This window comes from Saimiri boliviensis, chromosome 1, assembly GCF_048565385.1.
Source record: "Saimiri boliviensis isolate mSaiBol1 chromosome 1, mSaiBol1.pri, whole genome shotgun sequence".
In the NCBI taxonomy this organism is placed as follows: domain Eukaryota; kingdom Metazoa; phylum Chordata; class Mammalia; order Primates; family Cebidae; genus Saimiri; species Saimiri boliviensis.
The window spans coordinates 118,220,080-118,247,440 of record NC_133449.1 but is presented as its reverse complement, the minus strand read 5'-3'; the positions used below and the strand labels follow the sequence as shown (position 1 = coordinate 118,247,440).

The following is a 27,361-nucleotide window of genomic DNA, read 5'->3' as shown; positions in this document are numbered from 1 at the left end:
TCGCAAGATGCTCAGGAAACCAGGCTCACACCTGTAATCCCAGCATTTTGGGAGGCTAAAGAGGAAGGATCACATGAACCAACAAGTTCAAGACCAGCCTGGAAAACCTAGCGAAACCCCATCTCTACAAAAAGTGAAAAAATTAGCTGGCTATGGTGGCATGCTCCATGTAGACCCAGCTGCTCAGGAGGCTGACGCAGGAGGATGGCTTGAGCACTGGAGTTTAAGATTACAGTGACCTATAATCACACTGCACTCCTGCCTGGGCAACCAAGTGAGACTCTGTCTCTCTAAAAGAAAAAAAAAAAAAAATTAAAAAAACAAGATGCAAAGGAATTTTGTTTCACCTAGTTGACTTCAAAGCCCTGTATTGACCAAGCCAAGAATATACTTCTTGCTAAATTCCCAGAATTTTGTTTGTTAGGAAGGAAATTAGAATTGAAGGCAGCTATAATCTTTAACAACTGATTCATGATTCCAGCTAAGGTATTTAGTTCTATTCCCTACCACTTTTAGCATCTTTATAAATTTTTAACGATACATAATACATTCACTTTGTAAAAATTAAAACTTTATAAATAAGGATAAAGTCTTTTGACCACTACTTCCAAATGTAGACCTTCTTGCCTTTCCAAATATTCTTCTGTGCATTTACAGACATACATGTACCCAAAGACAAATGTAGGTTTTTCTGTTTGTTTTACATAAGTAGTTATTATGCTATTCAAATCAATACCCAAACTGCTTTTTTACTCAATAATATGTCTTATGTTTAGAAGTCTTTCCATGTTAGAACATATACATCTATGTAATTCTTTCAGAGAAGTCTATAGCATGATATACTGTAATTTAGTATCATTTTTTCAGTAATGGACTTTGTTTCCAGGTTTTCAGATTATAAGCAATTCTGCAAAATATCATTATCTTTTTGGAACTAAGTTCATATAATTGTCTTAATGACATACTTAACTAGCTTTTGCAAGTACAGTTTTCTTCAGAATGTTTATACTGACCTGATAATTCAAAACACTCTTGCAATGTTTTCTACCAAGCCACACTTCCTTTTTGATGTTAAGGACAAAAACAATTATGAGATATTTCTTATTTTGAGTGCCCCACAAATAAACAGATATTCCAAATATGGCAGTGGATTAAATGTTTTCAATAGGGGGAAATGAGAATCTGCTGTCAGAAATGACCAAGGAAAGGTTGTTATGAATGAAAACATCATTATGGCAAATTTCTTCTTATACAAATTCAGTTATATAAATCAGACCATGTCCGTTGAACTACCACTGCACATTGGGAAAATTCATTAAATCCTAGTAGCATTCTTCCACAGTACTGAGTTCTCATTTACCTTGTTTGCTAACACCCACATTATAAAGAGGTATCACTGATTACATAAAGGATGGTTTGCCAATCAGGATATGCATATGTGGCCTTGATAACCATCCCTCAGTCCCATATAAATGTCCTACAAATTCAATAGGAGACGGCAGGAAGTTCTTTTGAAGAACCAGAAGATTCTTCGAAGAAGGTTTGAGGGTGAAAAGACGTTCACTAGGGATCTCAGGGACTGTCATTCCTCTGGACTGGAATTGAATAGGTGCTGAGATACCCCCTGGTTAATTGCCTTTGGGTTAGTAGAAATACGGCATCTAGCCAGATCTTACACATTTGTGCAAGCAGAGAATGGAAACTTCCAATCTGAGTGAGTTTAATTAAAGATTCTGGAATATTTTTAAAACAGTTCACACTACTTACTTTTGGTTTAGGGAGTAATCCAAAGTTGGGTTAATAGTGCTGTCAGCAGAGGTGTTGGTTTCATGGAAACCAAGAACAGACTTGAGAATGGCGGAGAGAGAGAAACAGCCCTTCCAGAGTGTAAGAGATATGGATAGCTCATATTCCTTCAGCTCCAATTTGTGCTGTTAATTGGCTCCGTCTTTCATTCTGTGGCTCAGTCTTTCACTTATATCTGCATCTTATGAAAAGGGAAGTTGAGAGATACGGTCAAAAGTTAATGGATAAAATTAGATGAATTGGACTTCTTCAAAATTACAAACTTTTATACGTCAAGAATGTTACCAAAAAGGTGAAAAAATAACCTATAGAATGGAAGAAAATACTGCACATCATAGAATTTGATAAAGGTTTAATGTCCAGAATATGTAAAGAACACCTACAACTCAATAAGAAAAAGACACATAATTTTAAAAATGAGCAAAGGATTTGATTAGACATTTCTCCAAAGAAGGTATGTCAGTGACAGATAAGTACATAAAAAGATGCTTGATGTCATTTGTCCATAGAGAAATGCAAATCAAAACCTCAAGGAGAAACCACTTCACACCTACTGGGATGGCTATAATTCAAACAAAAAACAAAAGCAAGAATAACAAAGCAAGAATGTAGAGAAATTGGGCTTCTCCATTATTGCTGGGAATGTAAAATGGTGCAGCACCTTTCAAAAACAGTTTGGTGGGTCCTCAAAAAAATTAAACATAGGATTATCATATGACCCAGCAATTCTTCCCCTTGATATATGCACAAAAGAATTGAAAGCAGGGACTCAAATAGATACTTGTACATCAGTGTTCATTGTAGCATTATTCACTGTAGTCTAAAGGTAGAAACAACCCATATGTCTCTCAGTAGAGAAGTGGATAAACAAAATGTGTTATATGCATACAGTGGAATATTATTCAGCCATTATAAAGAATGAACTTGACACACACAGGCAACAGTATGAATGAACTTTGAAAATATTATGCTATGTGAAATAAGCCAAACATAAAGGGCAAATACTGTATAATTTCACTTATATAAAATATCTAGAATAGGCAAATCCATGGAGACAAAGTAGATGATAGATTGCCAGGGGCTGGGAGAAGGGAAATGGGGAGTTTATTGCCTAACAGGTACAGCACTTCTGTTTGGTGTATTGGGAAAGTTTTAGAAATAGATAGTGGTGGCTGGGCATGGTGGCTCACACCTGTAATCCCAGCACTTTGAGAGACCAAGACAGGCAGATCACAAGGGCAAGAGATCGAGACCAGCCTGGCCAACAGGTGAAACCCCATCTCTACAGAAAATACAAAAATTAGTGAAGCGTGGTGGCACGTGCCTATAGTCCCAGCTACTCAAGAAGCTGAGGCAGGAGAATTGCTTGAACCCGGGAGGCAGAGGTTGCAGTGAGCTGAGATCGCACCACTGCACTTCAGCCTGGCAACAGAGCAAGACTCTGTCTCAAAAAAAAAAAAAAAAACGGAAAAAGAAATAGATAGCAGTGATGGTCACACAACGTTGTAAATGTAAATGTAATAATGCCACTGAACTGTATACTTAAAAATGATTCAAATGGCATATTTTTGTTAAGTATATTTTGCCACAAAAAAGTTAATGGAACTGGATACAGAATTTAAGCATATCATTGACAGTTACAAAAGCATCCAATGAAAGATCTCATAATACTGAAAACACTGTTTCAGTTATTCATTGCAACATAACAAATCACCCCAAAACGTAGTGAGTTAAAACAGCCACAGTTTATTATTCCTCATCTAAGACTGGTCTTCTGCGGTTGACTAGGGCTCAGCTGGACAGGTGGTTCTTCTGCTGGGTTCACTGGGGGTCTTACCTGTGACTATAGTCAGGGAGCAGCTGGGACTAAAAAGCTGGGTCTGCTGTGACTCTTGAGATTTCTGAGCCTCTCTTTCTACATGTAGTCTCAGGGCCTCTTCCTCTCCAAGTGGCCTTTCCATGTGGGCTCTCCAGCAGAGCAGCCATGCTTCTTACATGTCGGCTCAAGACTCCTAAGAGCACAAAAGCAAAAACTGCCAGGCTTTTTAAAGGAACTAATCCAGAGTCACCTCTGCTGCAACCTGTTGTTGAAGGCAAGTCACAGAAAGGACCAGCCCAGGCTGAATGTAGGAGTGAGTGCTGGAGGCGTGGTCCATTTGGGGCCATGTTTGGAGGCTGGCTACCACAAACACCATGTGCATATGCACAGAACAAGTGAGAGTGAAATCCTCATGTAACATTGCAGGAAACCAACAGATAATATCTAAAATTAATCCATCAAGAAATGGTAAGCTGGGCATAGGGGCTCATATCTGTAATCCGAACACCTTCGGAGGCCAAGGTAGAAAGATTGCTTGAGGCCAGGATTCAAGACCAACCTGGGAAACATAGTAAGACTCTGCCTCTACAAGAATAAAAAATAAGCTAGAAATCGTGGTGCACACCTATAGTCCTAGCAACTCAGGAGGCTGAGTCAGGAGAATCGCTTGGGCCCAAGAGTTCAAGGCTGCAGTGAGCTTTGATCACACCACTGTGCACTCCAGCCTGGTGACAGAATGAGACCCTGTCTCTTAAAAAGCAAACAAAGAAACCATGGTACATGCATATTAGTTAGAGATACAGAAGGTAACTACCATATGAAACAAATTTGGGGGTTGGATGGACTGGAGTGGAGCAGTCTTGCTTGTTCATTACGAACACTTCTGTGTCATTAGATATAAACCTGTGAGTGGGCCGTGTTTCCGTCATATTATAGGGGAGTGGTCTGGAGTATGGGCTCTGGAACCAGACTGCCTGGGGTCACATCTTGGCTACATCATTCATGATCTTTGTGACCTGGGGCATATTACATAACCACTCAGTACCTCACTGTTTGCATCTGTAAGATGGGAATAATAATCATACCAACCTGTTGACCTGTTGGGGTTACTGGGATTATGACTTGAGTACTGTAAAACACTTACAGTGCCATCTAGCACATAGCAGATGCTCAGAAAATGTTAGCAATTAACAATTACAACATTAAAAAAAGATAAAGGGCTGGACACTATGGCTTATGCCTGTAATCCCAGCACTTTGGGAAGCCAAGGTGGGAGGACCACCTGAGTCCAGGAGTTCAGGACCAGTCTGGGCAGCATAGTGAGACACTGTCTCTAAAAAAAAAATTTTTTTAAATTATCTGGGCATGGCGGTACATGGCTGTGGTCCCAGCTACTTGAGTAGCTGAGTTGGGATGATCACTTGAGCCCTAGAGGTCAAGACTACAGTGTGCCATGATTGTGCCACTAGACTCCAGCCTGGGCAACAGAGTAAGACCCTGTCTCAAAACAAAACAAAACAAAACATTGAGAGGAAAAGGGAAAATTTGCAGGCAGGCCTGTAGTGAACTAAGGATCTCAATAACCTGGATTCTAGCCTCCTGACTTTGCCACAAATGGGTTGAGCAGTCTATTAATCTTGCCTTTACACTGAAGGGGTAGGAGAGAAGATAAGAACCTCCCAAGAACAGAGACTCTACCAAATCTGAAATCTAAAAGAGCGAGTCACGGCTGTCTAAAATTACCTTGCTGAAAAAATGAGAATTCCCTCTCTTTGAGGAGAGAGGGCTAGATTCTTTACAGTTGAACTTATCCCTTCGTTCTCACACGGTACCCACCATGGCGAAAGAATTCACAGACCCACTCACTGCCTGCCCACAAGACCTTTCTCTTGGGAAAGAACTTTACAAACCACTGTAAGTTAGCCTCCATAGCTCCCAGACGCTTACCTGAGACCCACTGAAAAAGGACATTAACTTGGAACCAATTAAATTGCTTCTAGTCGTTATTTGCTGGCTTCCTGCCCATCTCTCCCAGAAGGCTATCCATGTGGTCAACCCTAGGTGAGACCGTAAGGAGGTTTACCTCTGCTTCTCACCCAGGGACTGCAGAGCTCATGGGCTTCTCCCTGCTTTACACCAGGAAGCAGCACGCTCTATGTGAGAGGTGACTGCAAACTATTATTCTCCTTAGAAGTAGCTGCATTGTAAAATACCTTTCCCTCTTTTCCCCATTCATTTGAACAAAATGAATTAATGGGAGACTTCCTGGCAATAGTCGAAAACCAGAGCCAGAGTGTTCCTGGAGGGAACGCTGTCCTGGGACCTGTCCATTTGCACCACACAGGCAGGCCGCTTGCTGATGGCACTGACACATCCAGCCGTGGCCTCGGAACTTACTGGCAGATGCCTTTGGGCACTAGGACCTTTGTGAGTCAGTCTCCTGCTAGAAAGAACCGTTTAAATTAGGAATAGCGAGTTCTCCAGGTCTTGCAGTCTCGCCTGAGCTAACCTATCAGCTGGCGCTGCAGAAAACGCATAATGGAGCCTCCATAAAGTATTCTGTGCCAACTCCCAGGTGGTCTCGGCTGCAGAACTGTTCTTCCAAAAAGTGTAAATTCTAACTTAGCAGTCTGCTGAGAAGCCTGGCTCCCTGGCAGGCTGGGCTCGGGGCAGGAGGTCGCAGCAGCTAATCAAGCCCTTGCTGTGCTGTCCTGACTCACTGCCGAGCCCTGGCCCGGTCCCAGCTGACCCCACTCCTGTAATGCTCAGTGAGGAGCCGAACTTCTCCATTAATCGGCCTGTTTGCAGGAGCTGGAAAGGTGACTTGTAACAGGCCTCTTGTTCCCAGACTCCTCTATAATGACATTCTGCACAACCAGATGTCGTCCTTTGATTCCTTATGACCTTGTGAATTTTGGCAAATGAGAAAGCATCTGGGATCCGCAGTGAGGGCCTAAGGGTGTCTTTCCTACAAAGAGCCACCGTCGTCCTCCACCCCACCCTGCGTTCACCCCCATCACTATCAGGCACGTGGCAGGGACATGGCCTCGCTCATTTTCCCTGTTGGAAAGAGCCTTCTTCCCGGAGCCAGGGGGCTTTGAGATGAGGTGGCCTGGACCGTCCCATGCTTGAGCATTTACCAGACATGACTTCGGGTCCCTGTGGCTGTCTCAGCTTGACAGATGAGAAAACGCTGTCGCTAAGTGCCCTTCCCAAGGTCACCCCACAAGCAAACACTGGTGCTAGGAGAATGAGATCACCCCCAGACAGTGAAAGAACGACAGACCCACGCTTTCAAAGCCCTCAAGTGTGACACTACACCAGCCTGTTGGCCAGAGAATACAAGGCAGTAAGTAATAAATAGATAATGGCCCATCTCTCCGCTTGCTTCCTCCTTAAAGATGCCCAGGTGAGAAACTCGTGGTTGTGATGATTAATTAATAAGTCCGCCCAGTTAACCTGAAGTTTGCAGGCCACACTGCAAGCCTAAGGCGGTCTCTTTGGCAGCTCATCCTTCTTTTCCGAGGCTCCAGTGGGCTTTATTCAGTGGCGGCATTGCTAGCAGCACAGCAAAAACTTCATTCGGAGGACTTCAGCATGTGGCCTGCTCTCTATTGAAGTGCGATGTTTTAAAACTCCTTTCAAACCAAGTCATTTCAGAAGCAAACCCAGCACTGACTCAGAAGGCCTGTTCAGTCTTCCGTGAATCTCAGCGTATAGGATTACGCTTCTTAGCCTGAATCCGCAGCACCGAAAAGAAAAAGAGCAGCATAAATTGGATGTGAGTTGAGTTCTGAAGATACACATCAGGTGGACTTGGGAATACAGGGAGGCTTTTGGCGTTACTTCTTCTTTTCTATGCCAGCGCAAAGGCGAACAATACATCAAAGCCTTGAAGACGATAAGGTTCAGAGCCTTCCCTCCCTCTCAGCCCCAGAGCGCGAGTGGCCTAGGAGGCCACCGAAGAGTCTTAAGATATTTTGCTTCATCAAACGAACACTGTGTGTAGGTAGAGCACAGAAGTTTACTTTCATGAGATGACTCAGTTTCTAAAGGAATCTAGAGGCTTTCTGCGGAGCCCCGTGACAAAGATCCTTTATTGTTCTGCTCAAAACCCTCCGGTGGGTCCCCATCTCACTTAGAGTAAAATCCGGTCTTCACAGTAGCTTCCAAGAGCCCAGACTTCACTGACCCCATCCTCCCCGTCCCCTGTCCTCAGCCCCTTCCTCCAGCCACAGTGGCCCCTTTGTTGTCCCTTGAGCATGGCCAACTCTTTTTTCTTTCTTTTTTGGCAGAGACAGAGTTTAGCTATGTTACCCAGGGTGTTTTCAAACTCCTAGGTTCAAGCAGTCCTCCGCTTCAGCCTCCCAAGTAGCTGAGACTATAGACTCGTGCCACCATGCCCGGCTAATTTATCTATTGATGTTTTGTAGAGACAGAGCCTCACTCTGTTGCCCAGGCTGATCTAGAACTCCTGACCTTAAGAGATCCTTCCGCCTTGGGCTCCCAAAGTGCTGGGATTACAGGCATGAGCCACTGTGCCCGGCCCTAATGCCTAACTCATTCTCACTTGCAATACCCTTCCCCAAGACAAGTGTCCATCACAACCACCCGAGCCTAGACTCTTCCCCAGCCTCTCTCTTCATTCTTTTTTTTTTTTTCATTTCTTTGTTTGATTTGCTCCAGAACACTTATGTCTAGCAAAAATGATCTTGATATTTATTTGCTTACATTGTGTGGCAGAAATGTTGGCTTCTCATCCTATCTCACTTTTTCCTTCTTCCTTAAAGTCTCAGTTTTGACAGAGAAAGGGAGCAATGTCCAGCTAAAATCCCACACTTTCCAGTGACCAAGTTCTAATCAGTGAGACCCAGATAAAAGGGGGTTACTTGTCCTCTTTTCAAAGAGGAGCTAAGGGCATATTTTAGCCCTCTGTCTTTGCTGCTGCCCCTGCCGGGGACTCAGATATGGTAGCTGAAGCATCCTGGTCCCGTAGTTGACTTCAGGGATGGCAGCCATGTGCTAAGGATGGCAGAGCAGAAAGGTAGATGGAACAGCCTGGGTCTCAGATGTCTGTGGGCTGCTTCTGTGTGGCATTCCTTTGACTTCCTTAATGTGAAATAAAAATAAACTCCCATCTACTTCCACCACTGTTATTTCCAGTACCCCTTGAGAGCGGCTGAATGCAGTTATAACTATTACATGTGTTTATTACATGACTTTCCTGCTAGAATGTAAGCTCCACAAAACCTGGAACTTGGTGTAGTTCACTATTGGATCTCTAGATCCTGGTACCTAGTAAATATTTGTTGAATGAATGGATACTAAAAGCACGAAAATCATAGAAGTTCTTCTGCCCAAATCCTGGCATTATCAGTAGGCACTTAGTAGGCATCTTCTTGATCACTGACCCTGCAGCATAGATCTTTATATGGGCCAAAGCAATATTTCTACATTTTAGCTGTAGAGTGTCATTCATTTCCTAGGTGGGTAAACTGCAGACTTGCTTTGGATTTAAGCCCAGGACACTTAGGACATTTGTGGAGTTCAGGGGCTCATTAACACAACAATCCTGATGCTTCAGTTGCCTGGACTTCTTCCCTTTCTACAAAACAGCTACACCAAAATATAATTGTGCTCCTATCATAAAACATCTATAGGCAAATGGAGCAGTTTATTATCTCTAACCCTGGAATGAAGTAGCAGCTTAAAGACTCTCTAGGTTCTTTGGCTAGAGTGAAATAGTGCCCAGGAAGTACTGGAGTCTATGACACATACCGCTCAGAGGATTAGAACTTGCCTGCAAAAGTAGCTTTTGAATCAGAGTTTAAGAGCAAGTGGTAGTAATTCCAGTTTTACCAAGTTCAGTTTAATTGAAAAGTGTTGGACTAGTGAATGACCTAAGTTTCAGACACAGTTAATATGACTTATTATTTATGTAGTTGTGTGACCTGGAACAAGGCTTCCACTTAAGGGCACTAATCCCTTTCACAGGGGTGCCACCCTCATGACCTAATCGCCTCCCAAAGTCCGACCTTCAGATACCATCACATTATAGGCCAGGAGTTTAAGGTACGAATTTTAGGAGGACACAGACATTTAGTCCATAACAGATGATTGTCACTGCTCCAAGCAATGTCAGCTGTGTTATCCTAGGGCTGGAGGCCTCAAGATGGACTCATGTGTCTGAGGCCTTAGCACTAGCCGTGGCCTCATTTTCAAAACTGGGATTTTACCTTTCCTACCCTAGTAGTGAGGATCACATGGAATAATGCATATAGATGTAAGCCATAATGATGATATGTAAAACTCCAGTTTTTTAACAGACGGAAAGTCTTTTAGGGATTGACTAACTCAAGCCCTCATTGTACAGATCTAAGTAATGACAGCCAGAGAGTCACAGTTTTGTTCAAGATCACAGGGTAAAATAGTGGCAGAACTGGTCCTTCAACTGTCAGACCAGTGTTCTCACTACTATACTCCTATACTATCTAACTTGTTTTGTTGTTATTTTGCCTTTTTTTTTTTTTTTTTTTTTTTTGAGACAGGGTCTGGCTCTGTTCCCCAGGCTGGAGTGCAGTGGCATGATTACTGTTTACTGTAACCTCAACCTTCTGGGTTCAAGTGATCCTCATGCCTCTGCCTCCCAAGTAGCGGACATAGCTAGTACTACAGGGTACTGTTACTTTTACATGCCCAGCTATTGCTTTTGCTTATCATTGTTATTAAAGTGCTGTGTAGCAGGGAAATCAGCTCCCTGTTACGAAGATCTAATTCAGCTGCAAGATGCTCTCAATCACTTGTGCATTCCACAGTATTTATTGCTGCTACCATGTGTCAAACTCTGCTCTAGGCTTGGAGGATATAGCAGTGAGCAAAACAGACAGAAATCTCTGCCTTCAGAGAGCTTAGCTCATGCACATGTGCACACACAGACGCACACCCAAGCACACACACAAATGGCGTCAAGTGCTGCAGAGAAAAATAGAACAGTGAAGGAAGATGGGGAGTGCTAGAGCTGGGGGACAGGGAGGGGAGATGTTTGCTGTCCTAAGTCAGGCCGTCAAGGAATGTCTCCCTGATTGGATTACAGAGTGACCCGAAGGGATAGGAGGAGGAAGCCATGTGGATATTTTAGGGGAAGAGTATTCGAGGGAGTAGCAGCAGCAGGTTCTAATACCCTGAGACTACTCTTGGCCTCTTCAAGGAGAGCAAGTAAGTCGGTCTGACTGGAGCACAGTGAACAATGGGTGAGTGCAAGGAGAGGGCAGGGAATCAGGGATAGGAAAGGGTCCATCATGGAGGGCCTTGTGGACCGCTGTAAGAAGTTTGACTTGACTCAATTTTTAAATTAGTGCAAACCGTACATTCATCAGAAGACTGATAATGTCCTTGATAAATTAGCATTTTGCCTTTGACCCACCATTTTCTCCCTAATCTTGAATTTGAACTGTGTCACACAGTTGGTATTGGATGCCACTGAGTTCCTTACCCTAAGTGACCTGTTAGCGAATATTTCTAAAGCAGAGAAAATCCAGTCGGGCCCAGGAACCTCGTGTTCTGAATAAGGTTAAAATAAAACTCCTGAGGTGTTTCTCGGCATCCAAAAACCAATTAAGCAGGTTACATGGAAGTATTTCTAAAAACAGCAGTACAGTGGAAGGAGACTGACAGTTGGGCAGATGGAGGAACCATCAACTCAAATTTATTTCACAGCTTACAACTCAAATGAGCATTCCAAAGTCAGAACAGCTGGCCTTTTATTCTGTAAGCCATTGTCCCTTGCTTTGCTTATCTCTCAGGAGTATGAGTGGATTATACTCACTGGCAGTCTGTCTGTCGGTCTTTGACTTTGCAGGGGAAAATCCTTGGTAGAAAAACGGGCTCTTTGTGTAAATCAGATTTTTCTGTAATGTCTGCTGCTTACCGCAGATTGTGAAGTTTCTGGATTCTGGAAATGGCATTGGCCTTTTAGCTTTCATTTTCATAACTGTATTTATTACTTACATGACTGCTATTATTTACTCAGAATCAAGTTGATTACATCAGAATCAAATTGATTCTGCATAGATGGCATTGAACCGCATAGTCAAAAAGCACAGTCTTCCGATTTGCAAGAAGAAATGTTTTTAAAAATGTTGTAGTGCATTTAAAAATCACAGCCACCTTGGGTTTCTAATTAGACATTATTCTGGAATCTCTCTGAAGTTTGAGACTGTCCCATGCAAATGTTACTTAAGTTTCAAGCAACAGGGAAGTCATGAGATTTGGAAAGGGTTATCTTTTGTCAATCATGGTCCTTTGTGGGGTTCTGTGGTGACAGAGGACAGAGGAGAGACCATATTCTATGGCTGAAAGGAGGGCTTGATACGACCTGGTGGGGATTTTGTTCCAGTAATTGCATCAAATTGACCCTGCTGCCATGTCGTAGGTATAGCATGAATATCATTCATTAAGTCATGTGCCTATATGCCTTCCCTCCCCATGGCTGAGTCACTAGCAGAATATATTTTCTTCCAAAGTGTTTGTTTTCATTGTTGCCCTTTAAAAATAATGAGTTCATTCTATTCCCTTGCAAGGAAAGTTACTCTAGACTGCTTTGAAATTGTATATCTTTTGTTGAGCACATTTCTGCAGTGGTTCCATAGCTTTGTGTGCTGGGGAACCCAACCCGGCCTCTCTTAAAGCATCTAACCAAGTGGCCTCCGACTTGATACTTATAATCGTCCAGTCCATTTGACCTTTATATTGTTACCCTTGGGCAGGTAGAAGTCATGCAAGTTTCAGGTGACCCTATCATGTGACCAGAGATCAAAGGTCAGCAGCTCCTAAATGTTCGGCTGTCAAGGTAGCCCATTCATCACTATCATTATGTAACTGACAAGCCAAGAAATGCACGGGGATAAAATTATTCTCAGCCCTCTACCTCCTGGGTTTACGCCCCAGTGGCGGGCCAAGCAGTTTCACATATTAAGTGGTTCCAAGGGCCTGCCAGAGTCCCTGAAGTAGGGGGAGGACTTCAGGAGACCTGTTCCATGTGCTGGCACCTGGGAAGTCAGTCACCAGCTGCCTGCCTGGGGAGCCAAGTTGCCGGTCTGCAGGAGTCGACCCTGAGACTGGTTTTCTCTGAAATGGAGCTGAATTGAATGTTAGTTCTTTCTGGACCCAAAGACACACATGTGCGTCCCCCACCACAGCCCACTTTTAGCATCTTTGTGGTCGTTTGTGGCAGACTGACCAACCAGCCTGATCTTAAGAGTCACGAAGATTCTCAGGACGTTCCTCTGAAGTCTCAGGACGCCCCTCTGACTTAGGACCAGGTGGCTTTAGGAAATTCAGTTTCTAACAAGGGCCCAAAATGATCCTCATGATGTCTGTATTTTGAAAGAATCCAAAGCGCTTGATATTTGGAGTCAGACAATTTTGGCTTCAAATCCTGGCCCTATCCCTTGTTTGGCTATGAAATCTTGGATGGGTTAGTTAATCTTCTGGGTCTCAGTTTCCATTTTGAGGATAAACATTTAAAAAGATGTATAGGATGCCTCATCTTTATTATTGTGTGTGGCTTTTTTTGTTTTGTTTTATTTTTGAGATAGGGTCTTGCTCTGTCACCTGGGCTGGAGTGCAGTAGCACAATCATGGCTCACTATAGCCTCAACCTCCTAGGCTCAAGTGCTCCTCCCACCTCAGCCTCCCAACTAGCTAGGACCACAAGTGCCCGCCACCACGCCTGACTAATCTTTTTAAAGTTTTTGTAGAGATGGGCTTTCGCTATGTTACCCAGGCTGGTCTCGAACTGCTGAGCTCAAGCCGTCTGCCTGCCTCAACCTCCCGCAGTGCTGGGATAACAGGCATGAGCCACTGTGCTCAGCCTTACTGGCTCTTTTAAATGTTTTTATTAGTATTCTTATTATCCCTTTGGGGTTTGAGGAGACATCATCGAAAGAGCTTTGGTATGAGGTACAATGTCTTTATAGCCTCTCCCATGACAACAAAAGTCTCCGAAAAACCTACAGGGGCAGTTTTGAGAGGGCTGGGAGAAAGGCAGTGCTGTGAGGATTACACGGGCTCATCACATGGCTTGGGAGGTGGCCTAGTGGAGCCTGCGCATTCTAGCAGTAGAAAAGGCAGGGCACTCCTCTGGACCCCTAAAGAAAGAGTGGAGATGCCTTTGAGCTATTCCATGGCCAAAGAGTGGCCCTGACCTCCAAACCAGCAAGGGGCTCTTGCATCCCTTATGTCTTGTTCTTCTGGCCTCCTGGAGGTACGATCTGAGCCCCTTTAGCCCTCACTGCAAGGTCCTCTTGTATAGAGCCTTTACCATAGGCCAGAGGAGCTGTGTTTTTTCTTTTTTCTTTTTTCTTTTTTCACTTTTATTTTAGGTTTGGGGGTACGTGTGAAGGTTTCTTACATAAGTAAACGTGTCATCGGGAGTTTGTTGTACAGATTATTTCATCACCCAGGATGTGAAGCCCACTACCTAATAGTTACCTTTTCTGCTTCTCCTCCTCCTTCCATCCTCTCCCTTCAAGTAGACCCCAGTGTCTGTTGTTTCCTTCTTTGCGTTCATAAGTTCCTATTGTTTAGCTCCCACTTGTAAGTTAGAACATGCAGTATTTGGTTTTCTGTTCCTGCGTTAGTTTGCTAAGGATAATAGCCTCCAGCTCCATCCATGCTCCCATAGAAGACATGATCTCATTGTTTTTCATGGCTGTATAGCATTCCATGGTGTATATGTACCACATTTTCTTTATTCAGTCTTTCATTGATGGGCATTTAGGTTGATTCCATGTCTTCGCTATTGTGAATAATGCTGCAGTGAACATTCGCATGCATGTGTCGTTAGGGTAGAATGATTTATATTCCTCTGGGTATATACCCAGTAATGGGATTGCTAGGTTGAATGGTAGTTTCGATTTTAGCCCTTTCAGGAATTACCATACTGCTTTCCACAATGACTGAACTAAATTACACTCCCACGGCAGTGTGTAAGTGTTCCCTTTCCTCCACAACCTCGCCAGCATCTGTTATTTTTTTGACTTTTACTAATCGCCATTCTGACTGGTGTGAGAGGATATCTCATTATGGTTTTGATTTGCATTTCTCTAATGATCAGGCCTGTTGAGCTTTTTTTTCAGATGCTAGTTGGCCACATGTATGTCTTCTTTTGAGAAGGGCCTGTTCATGTTCTTTGTCTACTTTTTAATGGGGTTGTTTGTTTTTCTCTTGTAAACGTGCGTAAGTTCCTTACAGATGCTGGATATCAGACCTTTGTCAGATGCATAATTTGCAAATATTTTCTCTCATTCTGCAGGTCATCTATTCACTCTGTTGACAGTTGCTTTTGCTGTGCAGAAACTCTTAAGTTTAATTAGATCCTACTTGTCAACTTTGGTTTTTTAAACCCTGGAAGACAAACTAGGCAATACCATCCTGGACATAGGAAGCGGCAGAGATTTCCTGACAAAGACACCAAAAGCAATCACAGCAAAAGCAGAGGAACTCTTAACCATGATTTGCAGTGGGAAGACACTCTGGTTCCATAGCCAGGATGATGGGAAACCTTTACCAAAACAAATCTCTTCTTGGAATCCCAAGTTGGAACTCTAAATGTTCTATATCATGAAAAATAACAATAAGCTGGGCACCGTTTTGCATGCCTGTAATTCCAGCTACTTGAGAGGCTGAGAAAGGAGGATCACTTGAGTCCAGGAGTTCTAGACCAGCCTGGGCAACATAGTGAAACCCCATCTCAAAACAAAACAGAAAACCCTGATGTTCATGGCTATTGGACTATATAGTATTGCTAATATTATATTTCAGACAAACTGTAGGTCATGTAGGTGCTGAGGGAAATAATTGGGAACTGTGAAAACCATTGTTTATATAGAATATGTCTTTTGAGTTCCAAACAAATGTGGAGAATGGAAGCCATTGACAGCAGGTGGGCACTGCCTGCCCTGGGTATAGACCCACAGAAGGGACTCTGTAATTATGCTGATTGGCCAAGATCCAGGCAGCAGAGTTATCTCTGCTAAATGGAAGAAAGATTTTTTGGCTGGGCATGGTGGCTTATGCCTGTAATCTGGACACTTTGAGAGGCCAAGGCAGGAGGACCACTTGAGCCCAGGAGTTTGAGACCAACCTGGGCAATACAGGGAGACCCTATCTTTTGTTTTGGAGACCCCCAAAACAAAAATAGCCAGGTGTGGTGATGCATGCCTGTACACCCACCAACTTGGGAGGCTGAGGATCGCTGGAGCCCAGGAGTTGGAGGCTGCAGTGAGCTATGACTGTCCCCTGCCTCTAAAAAAGAAAGGAAGGAATATTTCTTGAAAAATGGATGGTTACTTATGTGGCTCAATGGCGTTATCTTGGTATTCAAAAGCACTTCGGGTATATTTGGTAGTCAAAGAGTTTTTAAAGCACCTAAATATGCTCTCTTATATCAGACTTCTCACCTCTTCCCAGGAGAGTGAGGCCCAAAAGTAGATGTATATACGACTAGAAGTTAAGCCAAGCCCGGCTTCTCAAGTGGTCATGGTTGAAAAACACTACCCACTAAAAAGGTGTATTGACCCGGGGGGAAAAACTGACCCCTGGGGAAAAGTTTGGCTTTTCCTCACTCTCTGATGTGTGTTGACTTTACTGATTTTACTGATCCGGAAACATTAACATGTGGAACAGAGGCAAGAGGTGAAAAGCCTTTCAAAGAAAAAGTGAACGTGTCTTTTGTCAAAACTCATTTAGGAATTGGTTTTGCTTAGTGATTCTGCAATAGGTAAACTGAGTTCTACAAATTTGACATGCTGACTTGATAAAGCCACCTTTGTCCTAGTACACTGTTATGATAGCTGTAAGTATGACCGGGTAACTATTTACTTGTAAAGTTGTCCACAGTGCCGTGATAGCAGCGACAAAAGTCCAAGAAGACACATTACAAATTCATTAACTTGTTCTTCTCTTTTCAGAGGATTTAGAGTGTCAGGGGTAAGATTATCATAAACTCGACTGCATACTCTTTTCACCACTCATGACGACAGGTTATTTGGAGCAAAACATTGTAAGACTGAAAAACAGTGCAATGGAGTGGCCTCTTCCTTGAGGTTAGATTTTAAATGTAGCGCTTAAGGTAGGCGTCATGGAGGTGAGAATCATACATGGAAATCTCTTCAGTTTGTACATCAGGCACTGGCAGGGATTTAGATACCAGGTTAATATGAAAAATACTTTTCTTTAAACCCCGGAATCACTCTGTATGGCAAGTCGTTTGCCACACAAATATACATTCGAGTGAAATGAGCCCGAAGATACTGAATTAAACAGGACCGTAGCATCCCATATTGGTCTCACACTCCCTCCAAAGCGTAAAGGCCATTGAGGGGATTGTTGCCCTGTGACATCGTTATTTCCTGCTTTTTTCCTGCTGATCCTGGCAGGTGGGTTTTGCGGGTTCATGTGGATTTGAGGTAACACCAGTGTCTTCCACCTGAGGCCTCTTAAGTCTTGGTACTGGCTTATGCTATGAAGCATTAGGAGAATGCGTTATCATGTAACTGATGCCCTCAAACAGACTCCTACTTAGCATTAGGCCAAGTGACTGTCAACTCCTTAAATTCAAATTCCAGAAAAAAAACACTGACCTAAAGAAGAGGAGACTTTGAAACACTGAGTATTTTCTGATGCAGCTGCCCGTTTAAACTGCTCTAGTCTTTAGAAGTGTGATTTCTTTCATTTTCATTTGTGAGTGTTACAGGCTCTTCTGGCCAGCGTTGCATGATCAGCTAGCTTTTAAAAATAGGACTTGTAAGAAAAGGGATATTGAGGCATAAGTGTGCATTTATATGGTACTTTACATATTTTAGAGTGCCTTTATATACGTTATTTGATTTTATCTTCTCATAACCCAGTAAAGCAGAGAAGCATTAACTTCAGTGTAATAGTTGAGGAAGGGAAGAGGTTGAGATATTTTTTGCAAGGTCACCCAGGGAATATATTAATAATTGGAGGTAGTTTATGCCCTTAGAAGCTGAACATGTATCTTTTATTTTTATAGACTGTAGACACTTATGCTGTGAGAGCCTCAAAGTCATTAGAATGAAAAGAAGAAAACTAAATTTTGTCAGTCATCTGTCGTAATAATAGTCCTTCTAGAAACTGAAGGTAAAAACAACATTTGCCTCTTTCTTTCCTCTGAAATGATATGGAATGTGCTGAATATCTAAATTTGACAAGAAGAGCTGAGTAGTCAATGGACGGGATCCGTTTTAGTCCAAATGGAAATTCATGAAAAAGATGGAACGGAGTGAAATGAGCAGCCAGCCAGATATCCAGGGGTCGGACCTGCCCTGGCTCCCCTGTGCACCATTGCCTCAAACCTTGAGTAAGGCAGCCCTCCGTCAAACTAGGGACCCGAATACCTACGCTGCTGTCTCCCAGGTTGTTATGAAAGCAGCAGCACTGTAAGGATCGACAATATTTGGAACATTTAAACATTGAACAAAATGTAATTGTTACTTTAATTAGGAGTTGTTCTCCCCTTACCCATTGAAGAATTCCCTCTTAGGAGTTCATTTCTGTTCTCTCTTCAGTGGCCTATGCTTGGTAATACTTCTCCATCAAGTTCTAGTCTCACTCTGTGTGTGTGTGTGTGTGTGTGTGTGTGTGTGTGTGTGTATTACACTTGCTTATTCTGATGAATCTTTCAGCAGAAACCATTTCTCCTGAAATCTTTATCATTTCATCAAGAGTAATGAAAATGCTACCTGTCCTTCTTTATTTGTTGCAAAATTTAGGGACAAGGAAGAAGACCGTGTATGTTTTCTTAAAATCAATGGCCGGCACATTACTGTAAAACCTATTGATTAAAAACACAAAGTATAATGTTAAGTCATTTAGTCTGTGAAGTGATGCAATAAGGGAAGAAATTTATCCTTTGACTCTTGCATTAACCTTTTATTGACTGCTTGCATACCCATAATTAACACACACTTTAGCTAAAGTGGTTAATTTTAGCATGGTGACCAGCGTTCACTAATGTAGCTGCAATCCTGATCATCTAAATGTAAGTGCAGCCCTGAGGGAAATCAGCAGGCAGTGAAGCCCTTCATGAGTTACACCTTGGTAGGGGGGACCTCTGGACAATCTGCTAACAGCCAGCCCGTGTGACACCTTTCAGTTGCTTCCTGTTACGTCACTAGGTCATTCAGGGAGAACCGCTCCTAAGTAGCTGAGCATTTTAGGGGGTGGTTTATAGAGTGCTTTGAGTCAAAATAATGTGAATTTGGGAGGGAGAGAGAGAAAGTATATATATTATGTATATACTTCATATGTACATATAGTATAGATTATCTTTAATTATATGTATTAATTATATAATTATTTTATATATTTTATATATTCATTATGTAAGCATATATTTCATGTGTTTAATACACAAAATATTACATATTACATATTACAAAATATTACATATTATATTTCATATTTTATATATAAGTATAAATAGATATAATTATATAATAAATGCATATAATTATATATTTCAATAAATATATAATTACATATTATATATAATATACTATATATTATATGATATATATACTATATTATATATAGTATATATTATATATCATATAATATATACTATATATACTTTATAATATCTAATTATAGTATATATTATATATAATATATATACTATAATATATATACTATAATATATATACTATAATTATATATCATATAATATATACTATATCATATAATATACAGCATATTATATATAGTATATATATGATATATAATATATACTATATCATATAATATAGTATATATTATATGTATATAATTTATATATACATATAAATATAAATGTATATATATTATATTATAGTGTATATATATAGTATATATATTATAGTATATATAAATGTATATATTATATTATAGTATATATATTATATTATATATATTATATATTATAGTATATATAGTATATAGTATATATAATAGTATATATTATATGATATAGTATATATTGTATATATCATATAATATATATACTATATATAATATGCTGTATTATATATAATTATATAGTTAAATATATTATATAATATATTAATATAAATATGTTGTATATAAATATGTTATATAAAAAGCATATGTATATTCTATATTATGTATATACTGTATCTCTCTTCCTCCTAAATTCATATTATAAATTCACATTGTATATTATATATGTATTATGTATAATAGAATATATGTAGTATAAAATATATAGAAAATATTTATATTCATTATATTGAAAATATATATAAAATAATGGTATAAATATAAAGCATATGTATACAATATTTGTGTGTGTGTGTGTGTCTGTGTGTGTATAATTTTCCTTAGCTCTCCTTGAACTGCTTCATGAAAAGGGCAGTATTTTCTGAACAGATACAAGTTTATTTGCTAATCCAAGAAGCATTTTTTAACAATGAGATCTTTCCTTAGGATAGGATTAGAGAAGACAGGGTTGAAAGGGGAAACTGTAACTTTTTTGCTGTTTAGCTGGGTTCAGTAGGACTTAGGAATGACACTGAGTTGAGGGAATCTTGTTAACTTTCTTCAGCAAGGATATCCAGCTCTAGTCCGGAAAACTGGCTTATTTTCATGCAAGGGCCAGTGTGGTTGGACCAGCATTCCCTGGTTTTCTGGGCAGAAATGTGTCCCAGATGGTGGGTTCATACCCAGGTATTCTCTACACAGACTACCCTGTATCAGCCACAACATCTCAGTTTGGAGAGAGACTCTCTGCATCCACTTGGCTTTGGCAATGGGTGTTGGGAAAGGCAGGAAATAACTGAGAGAAAGGAAGCATGTCCAGCATATCAGCTAGGATTCTTAGGATTGCAAGTGACAGAAAAACTTAAACAATAAAGGCTCATGAAACTGAAACATCTAAGTGAAGCATGACCCAGATGGTCAAACAGCATTGTCCAGGACTCAGCCCCTTGCTCTTGCTGGCTGGCAGCAAATGTTCATGACAGTTCCAGATCACACATCCTAATTGTTCATAGGACAAGAGAGGAGAAAGTCTTTTTAATTTAGCTCCCATACCAGTTCTCTGATTTATTCTCTTGATTTTGCCCCAAATTGGGTCATGTGCCTCCCCTTAAGCCACTCCCTATGGCTAGGAGAGTGAGATGTGCCGATGTAGCTTAAGCCAATCAAGGCTCCCCACTGGCTGTAGAGGTGGATCCAGTCTCACCCACCTCAAGTTATGAAGCATGGGGAAGGGGCAGATTCCCCACAGGAAAACCAGAATCCTTTTGGTGGGAACAGTGGGAGTAAATCCGGGACAGCAAATGTCCATCACAATCAGTATTCCTCACACATTTTATAAGACAACTGGGGTCCCCTTTACTTTGCAAAAGAGATTATAGAGTGTTGTGGGCTAAGAAACAATCCAACTTGATTTCCTGTTAAATGCAAAATCAACTGGAACAACCACCATTTAGAAGGCCAGGCAACCCCGCCTTTTTTCCATCCTAGGTCTTCAGGAACAACTGCTGATCCCTTCTGAAGCTGAACATTTTAGCCTGGGACTCGAAAAATTGGAAGGCTTGACTACATGAGCCTTAAGGCCCTGGAATGTCACAATGTGATAGAATTTAGCCTTAGGTGCCATTTGATTCAAGCCAGAAAGAGCTGCTCCTGTATCCCCAGAGCTTCCCCTAGAAGGAGTCCATCTAGAGGTTACCCACTCAGTTAATGTGAAGGAAGGAGACCGCCCACGTATAATAGGCAGCTCTGTCATTGGTGTTTCTCATCTGCCACTGGTACCTGAAGTAGAAGTAACAATAGTGATAATATTATTTAATAGATATTGGGTGCTTGTTATGTGCTGGGAAACATTCTAAGCACTTTCTGTGTATAATTCATGTGGCTTAACATCAACTCTGTAAGTAAGATACTGTTGTTACCATCACCACTTGACAGACAAGAAACTGAGGCTGAGTGAGGTAATGAAATCTGCCCAAGATGTCATGCCCCTGGAAAGCAGCAACTTGGCAGTCCAGAGAACATACTCTTCACCACTGTACTGCAGTCTCCCTGCTTCCCATCTTTGGAAACTAAGATCCAAGAAGGAAGAGTGAGTGATTGGAGCAAAAGAAATGAAACTCTAAAGGGGGACAGATGTGCCTTCAAGTAATTCTCAGCCTTCTCTTTATATGCTCTGCAGTCTGGCATGGTACTAAATCACACAGTGTCACTTGAGTTGGGGCTATCTGTCTCTTTTCATGGGTAAATGCGTCACCTCCAATAACGAGCCCTCTGCTGGGGCCTATCACTATCATTTGGAAATTGGCAAGGAACACTGGACATTAAAGGAAGAATTTTAAAGCAATCTTGAAATTTCTGAATGAGGGCTCCGAAGAAAGCCAACAAAGGGTTCTACTCCTGGCCCAGATGGATGCAGTGACTATGTATAGCTTGCCCGTCAGAGCTTGATGCAAAGGAGCCACTTTCCACACCAGCCAATCTTTTCTTTTTTCTTTCTTTTTTTTAGAGACAGAGTCTTTCTCTGTTGCCCATGCTGGAGTGTAGTAACATGATCCTGGCTCTCTGCAACCTCCGCCTCCCAAGTTCAAGTGATTCTCGTGCCTCAGCCTCCCAAGTAGCTGGGATTACAGGTGGACACCACCACGCCCGGCTACTTTTTGTATTTTTTAGTAGAGACAGGGTTTTGCCAGATTGCTCAGCTGGTCTCAAACCCTTGGCCTCAAGTGATCTGCCTGCCTTGGCCTCCCAGAGTGCAGGGATTACAGGTGTGAGCCACCACGCCTGGCTCCAGCCGGTCCTTTGATGAGAAGAACAGCAGCAAAAAACTGTGGAACAGCTTTGCCCAAAAGAAAAGCCATTGGGCTTGGGAAGCTTGTGCAACACAGCATAAGCAGACCTCTGCAGCAGGCTTCAGCATGTTTAATACTTTCTGAAAGTACAGAGGCAAAACCGATTTGACAGGTGAAAAAGCATCTCTATTGACTTTCTACAAACCTTATGATATTCTAGGTGGATCGACACTTATCATAGCCCTTTAATCTGCCAGCCCAGATAATGTGTGCACGGATAATTTATCCACTGTGAGATTGAGATGCTCAATTTGGAATAACTTTCCCTACCGAGTAAATTGAGCATTACTCTAGGATTCTGAGGCAGAGAGAAAGCACAATTTAAAAAGCTTTGCAGAGTTCCTTTGTAATTAGTCGCAGCTTTCCTTGAATATTAATTTGCCCTGCATCCCTTTCAAGTGGTTTAGAGACAGTCTCTGGAACTACAGAGATGCACCCTCAGAACCACGACAGCAAGTGGCATGGTCTCAAACACCTATGATTAAGTAGTCCCCAGAACGTACCCTCTGTTCTTCAGTGCAGCGTAGCTTATCAGTGCAAACAGTTTAATATTTATGCTAAGAGGATTGTCAAAAGCAGCTTCTGTTGCTTTAATTCTTGTTTTAAATAAATAATGAGAACATTTAAACACATTACTCTTCTTGGGGCCCCGGGGTCAGCTAATCTTATTATTTATGAAGTGATGTGCTACATAATAGTACTTACTGCATGTTAACAGACGCTATTATCAGGGCCTGATGCAGAGAGCCGAAGATATATTAGAATGTTATATGTAATGTACGACGGATTGAGTGCATAGGATGCCGGTGTAGCAATTAACCACACGCGAAAATAGGTGTAAAGTTGAAAGTATGTTTTCCCGAGGGGATTCCCCTTACCATTAATAATTCCCTAGAGAAGAAGATGTCTTTCAGTTAGGAACCCTCTCTACCATCAAGCTTGGAAATGGGGCCGGGATATTCCATCCTTTGATCTCTTCATAGTCAGTCCTACACAGTCAGAAGACAAATAGTGAGCATGGCCACTTTTTAATTGATTTAGACAAAAGTGCAGGGAAGGCGGGGGTGGAGACAGGCATGTGCGCCATGCTCCCGAATGTCCTCAGAGTGTCTGGTTTTGGTACACACATTTTCACTGCCATGGACTCCAGGGGAGTAGAGAAATTGTTCATTCCTTATTGCAATGCGTTTCCTTCTCTCTGACCCTCGTTTTGCAGATAAATAAAGCCAGAGCCACTGAGTTTTCCCAGGTCACTTTTAAATGAGCCAGTCTCTCTGAGAGATAGATGCCTGCCAAGGCATGAGAACGTTGCCCCAATTTTTTGTCCTATGAGGCTATAATTTAGCTGCATATGATAATTAATTTCTCTACTATTGATGAATAATCCATTTAATAAAAACCGTGATTTAAGTGTTTTCCTTAGGGACTAATTCTTGCTAGCCTCTTAATTTAATTTTGTGGAAGTTTTTCCCACCTCTTCATCAGTGGAAATGATTATTAACCTCTATTTGCATATATCCTTATAAATCGGTCTCTCCTTGGAGTGCCTTTTTCTGAGCACAGCAAGCTGGGGCACTTGTAAATCTCCAGGATCTCCTAAGTCAATCCCAGACTGTAATATTGTTTAATCTATTCTTGGACGTTTTAATGCAGTAAATTCAATTTAATCTTTCCCAGTAATCTAGTAATACATTGCAATCCCACAAACATTTAAATCTGATAATGGCTTAATCACAGACTTTAAATAACAGTTGAGATAATGACAAAATAATTCGCCATTTTAAAGGCAGAGTAACTGAATTTCCCTGATGATTGGCACCTACGAAGCCACCTGAGATAATACACATCTGGGAATCAAAGCAAAGGAAGCCCCAGCACCATCAGGAACATTCTTTCTTCTTATAAACACCTGCGTTCCACCTGTAGCCTCATTCAATCATCACCATGACCTTCACCCCGGAGGACTGTTTTTGGAGCATTGGCCAGTGTTGCTCCAAGCTTCCTGTAGGTTGGGGTCTTCTGGGGGTTTCCTCCTGTGGATTAATTTCCTATTTGTAACTCTTCTAGGTGCCAGTCGCGAATTGCCCGAACTTTACCTGCTGATCAGAAGCCAGAATGTCGGCCATACTGGGAAAAGGATGACGCTTCGATGCATCTGCCATTCGATCTCACAGACATCGTTTCAGAGCTCAGAGGTCAGCTTCTGGAAGGAAGACCCTAGAAGGAGCACCAGTCTCAGGCAGAGGAGAGAAAGAGGTCTTTGGCTTTTCTCCTCCAACCTTATCATGGGCTTAAGCAAGGGCGGGGGAGACTTCTCTTGGCCCCTAGATTGTAGCATCCGGGTCCCAATCCAAAACAGCTAGGAAATGGTGCCCATGCATTTTGAAATGTTTTAAAATGACCCTGTGTTATAGTCTGACTTGGTGTTAAACAAGACCTCCTTCCCCCAAAAGAATCACTCAGATTTTAAAACATGAACCATTCAGCCCCTGAGGTCCAGCGCAGGTGACAGGAACAAGCCCAGCAGGTGACAAAGCCTAATCTGCTTTCATCTTTCCCAAGCTTTTTCAGAGACTCTGGAGTGAACCCAGCCCTCTGGGGAAAGACGGAAGTTGGAGACCTCCATCCTAGTCTCTCTCACTCCCATGGTGCTGTCCAATACGGTAGCACTAGCTAGCTGTGGCTACTTCAATTTCAATTCAGTTTTCACTTTAATTAAAAATTCAGCTCTTCAGTTGCCCAGGCCGCATTTCAAAGGCTTAATAGCCTCATGTGGCTAGTGACTGCTGTACTGGACGGCACAGATATGGAACATTTTCACCATAGTAGAAAGTCTGATTGGACAACGCTTCTGTAAAAAGTTTGAGAGCAGGAATTCTCTTTTCCATTCCTCTGTAACCTCTATCCCCAAAGGCAAAGAAACTGAAAGAGAAATGACTCATTGAGGACTGGCCTCTCTCCTCTCCCTAAGACAAACCTAAGTGAAAGTCTGAGCTTTGAGACCTACGCTCAGTGCACAGGAATGAGATGTTAACAATTAAAATTAAGTTGATAGCCTGTCTTTAGGGAGTTTCCCTGAACTAATGAAAGAGATGCAGCTCCTTTTACATTATTTCACAGATTTAACCAGCATAGTATAGTTTTTTCTCTAAGTCCCTCTTTCCTATGTAGTGACAGGTAGAACTGAGGGTTGAAGAACCGCAGTGCCCCATCCTGATGACCTTGGAGACTCAGAGACAGTGGAGAGGGGAGCTTAAAATCTGGGCTTTAAGACTCCCATTAGCTCCCTGTGCTTTGGCATGTTAATATGCCTCAGTTTCCTCATCTGTATAATGGGAATATATGAAAGGCACCACTCCCAAGATGAAGATTAAGATGATCTAATAACAGACTTAGGACAATTTCCAGCACATAGTTAAATACCCAGGAAATACTAGTACTGTTATGTGTGGGTGAGATTTTTTTTCCTCTCTTCGTTCTTACCCCTGCGCCAGTTTTATCTTGTGATGCCATTAGCACATCTCTCCCTTTCTGACCTGGCTCCTGCCCATTTGTGCCCCGGAAATCATGAAAATAGTTAGCCCCCCCTCTCCCCAGCCCGTTGCCTTCCCATGTAGTTATTCACAGTAGTTGAGAAGTTGAAGAGCTTTTGCCTATTGAAGGTGCACTGATAATAAACTCTTTCCTGCCACCAGAATTGCATTGGCTCACGGGGTGCGCTCATTCCCATGCAGTTCATAGCCACAGAAATGTCACGTTAAGCAAAGCAACCAGGGTCTCATCATGTTGAGACTTGAGTCTCTTAGACCTTGGATTCATTCCCTAGTGTCTTTGAGCCTCGGTTTCCTCATCAGTAAGAGAGAAGTGAAGCACTCTCACAGGTCATTACAGAGATCACATGAAATAACGTAGGCCAGGAGGGCGTGGCACATAAAAGTCACAGACGGGGCGCCCTTGGGCCATCCAGCCCAGTGTTTTCTGTAGCCCCCATGATGTTCGTTTTTTGTTATATTCCATTAGGGGCCAATATTTAGAAATTGGGAGCTTTCACATAAAATTAAAAGGTCTGCATTTTCTTTAGAACGCAGAACACCCAGCAGTCCTAGGCCCCCATTCTCACATGGCAACAAGCTACGTAGCGTCTTTCTGCCGCGAGGTGGGACATGACCCAATGGTTTGCTGTATTCCCTCTTTTTCTCCATTGTATCATTTATTGTGAACCTGACCTGCGTCACCCCTTCATATCAGCACTCTCCAAACCTGCTTGCTTGCACCCCTCTAGTCGAAATGTTTTGTGCTCACCCCAATATATATGTGTGACTATTGAACTCTATTCGTAGACTGCTTGTACTAATGTCATGTGTACCACAAAATATTCATACACAATAAAAATATTAAAAGGATGAGATAAGAAACCAAGAGAGATTCTATTTTTTCCTTTTGCATGGATGAGCCAGCTTCACTGGCCTGGGTAGATGGAATTAGTTGTCAAAGCCCTCCATGTGGAGTCCAGGGATGCTCAACAGGGTTGGAGAAATTATTACCTTAAGTGAATCCAAAAGGTGAGATTACATTTGCTCTGAAGAAATGGTGATCCTAGCACTTGGGAGGCTGAGGCGGCAGATCACTGGAGGTCAGGAGTTTGAGACCAGCCTGGACAACATGGTGAAACGCCGTCTCTACTAAAAGCACAAAAAGCTGGGCGTGGTTGTGTACACCTGTAATCTCAGCTTTTCGGGAGGCTGAGACAGGAATCGCTTGAGGCCGGGAGGCGGAGGTTGCAGGGAGCTAAGATCATACCACTGCACTCCAGCCTGGGCCACAGGGC

The 27,361-nt window shown here is 42.0% G+C and overlaps 1 protein-coding gene across 2 annotated transcripts in view; it reads left to right on the top strand.

The window, feature by feature from the left end:
- Positions 1-26,933, top strand: part of FTO (FTO alpha-ketoglutarate dependent dioxygenase) — a 410,140-nt gene extending 383,207 nt beyond the window's left edge. For both annotated transcript variants that reach the window (XM_003937274.4, XM_074402846.1), the window contains exon 9: positions 24,601-26,933. In XM_003937274.4, the coding sequence (XP_003937323.1) occupies positions 24,601-24,754 (154 nt within the window). In that variant the 3' untranslated portion in view covers positions 24,755-26,933. The remainder of the gene's footprint in view (positions 1-24,600) is intronic.
- The last annotated feature ends 428 nt before the right edge of the window (positions 26,934-27,361 follow it).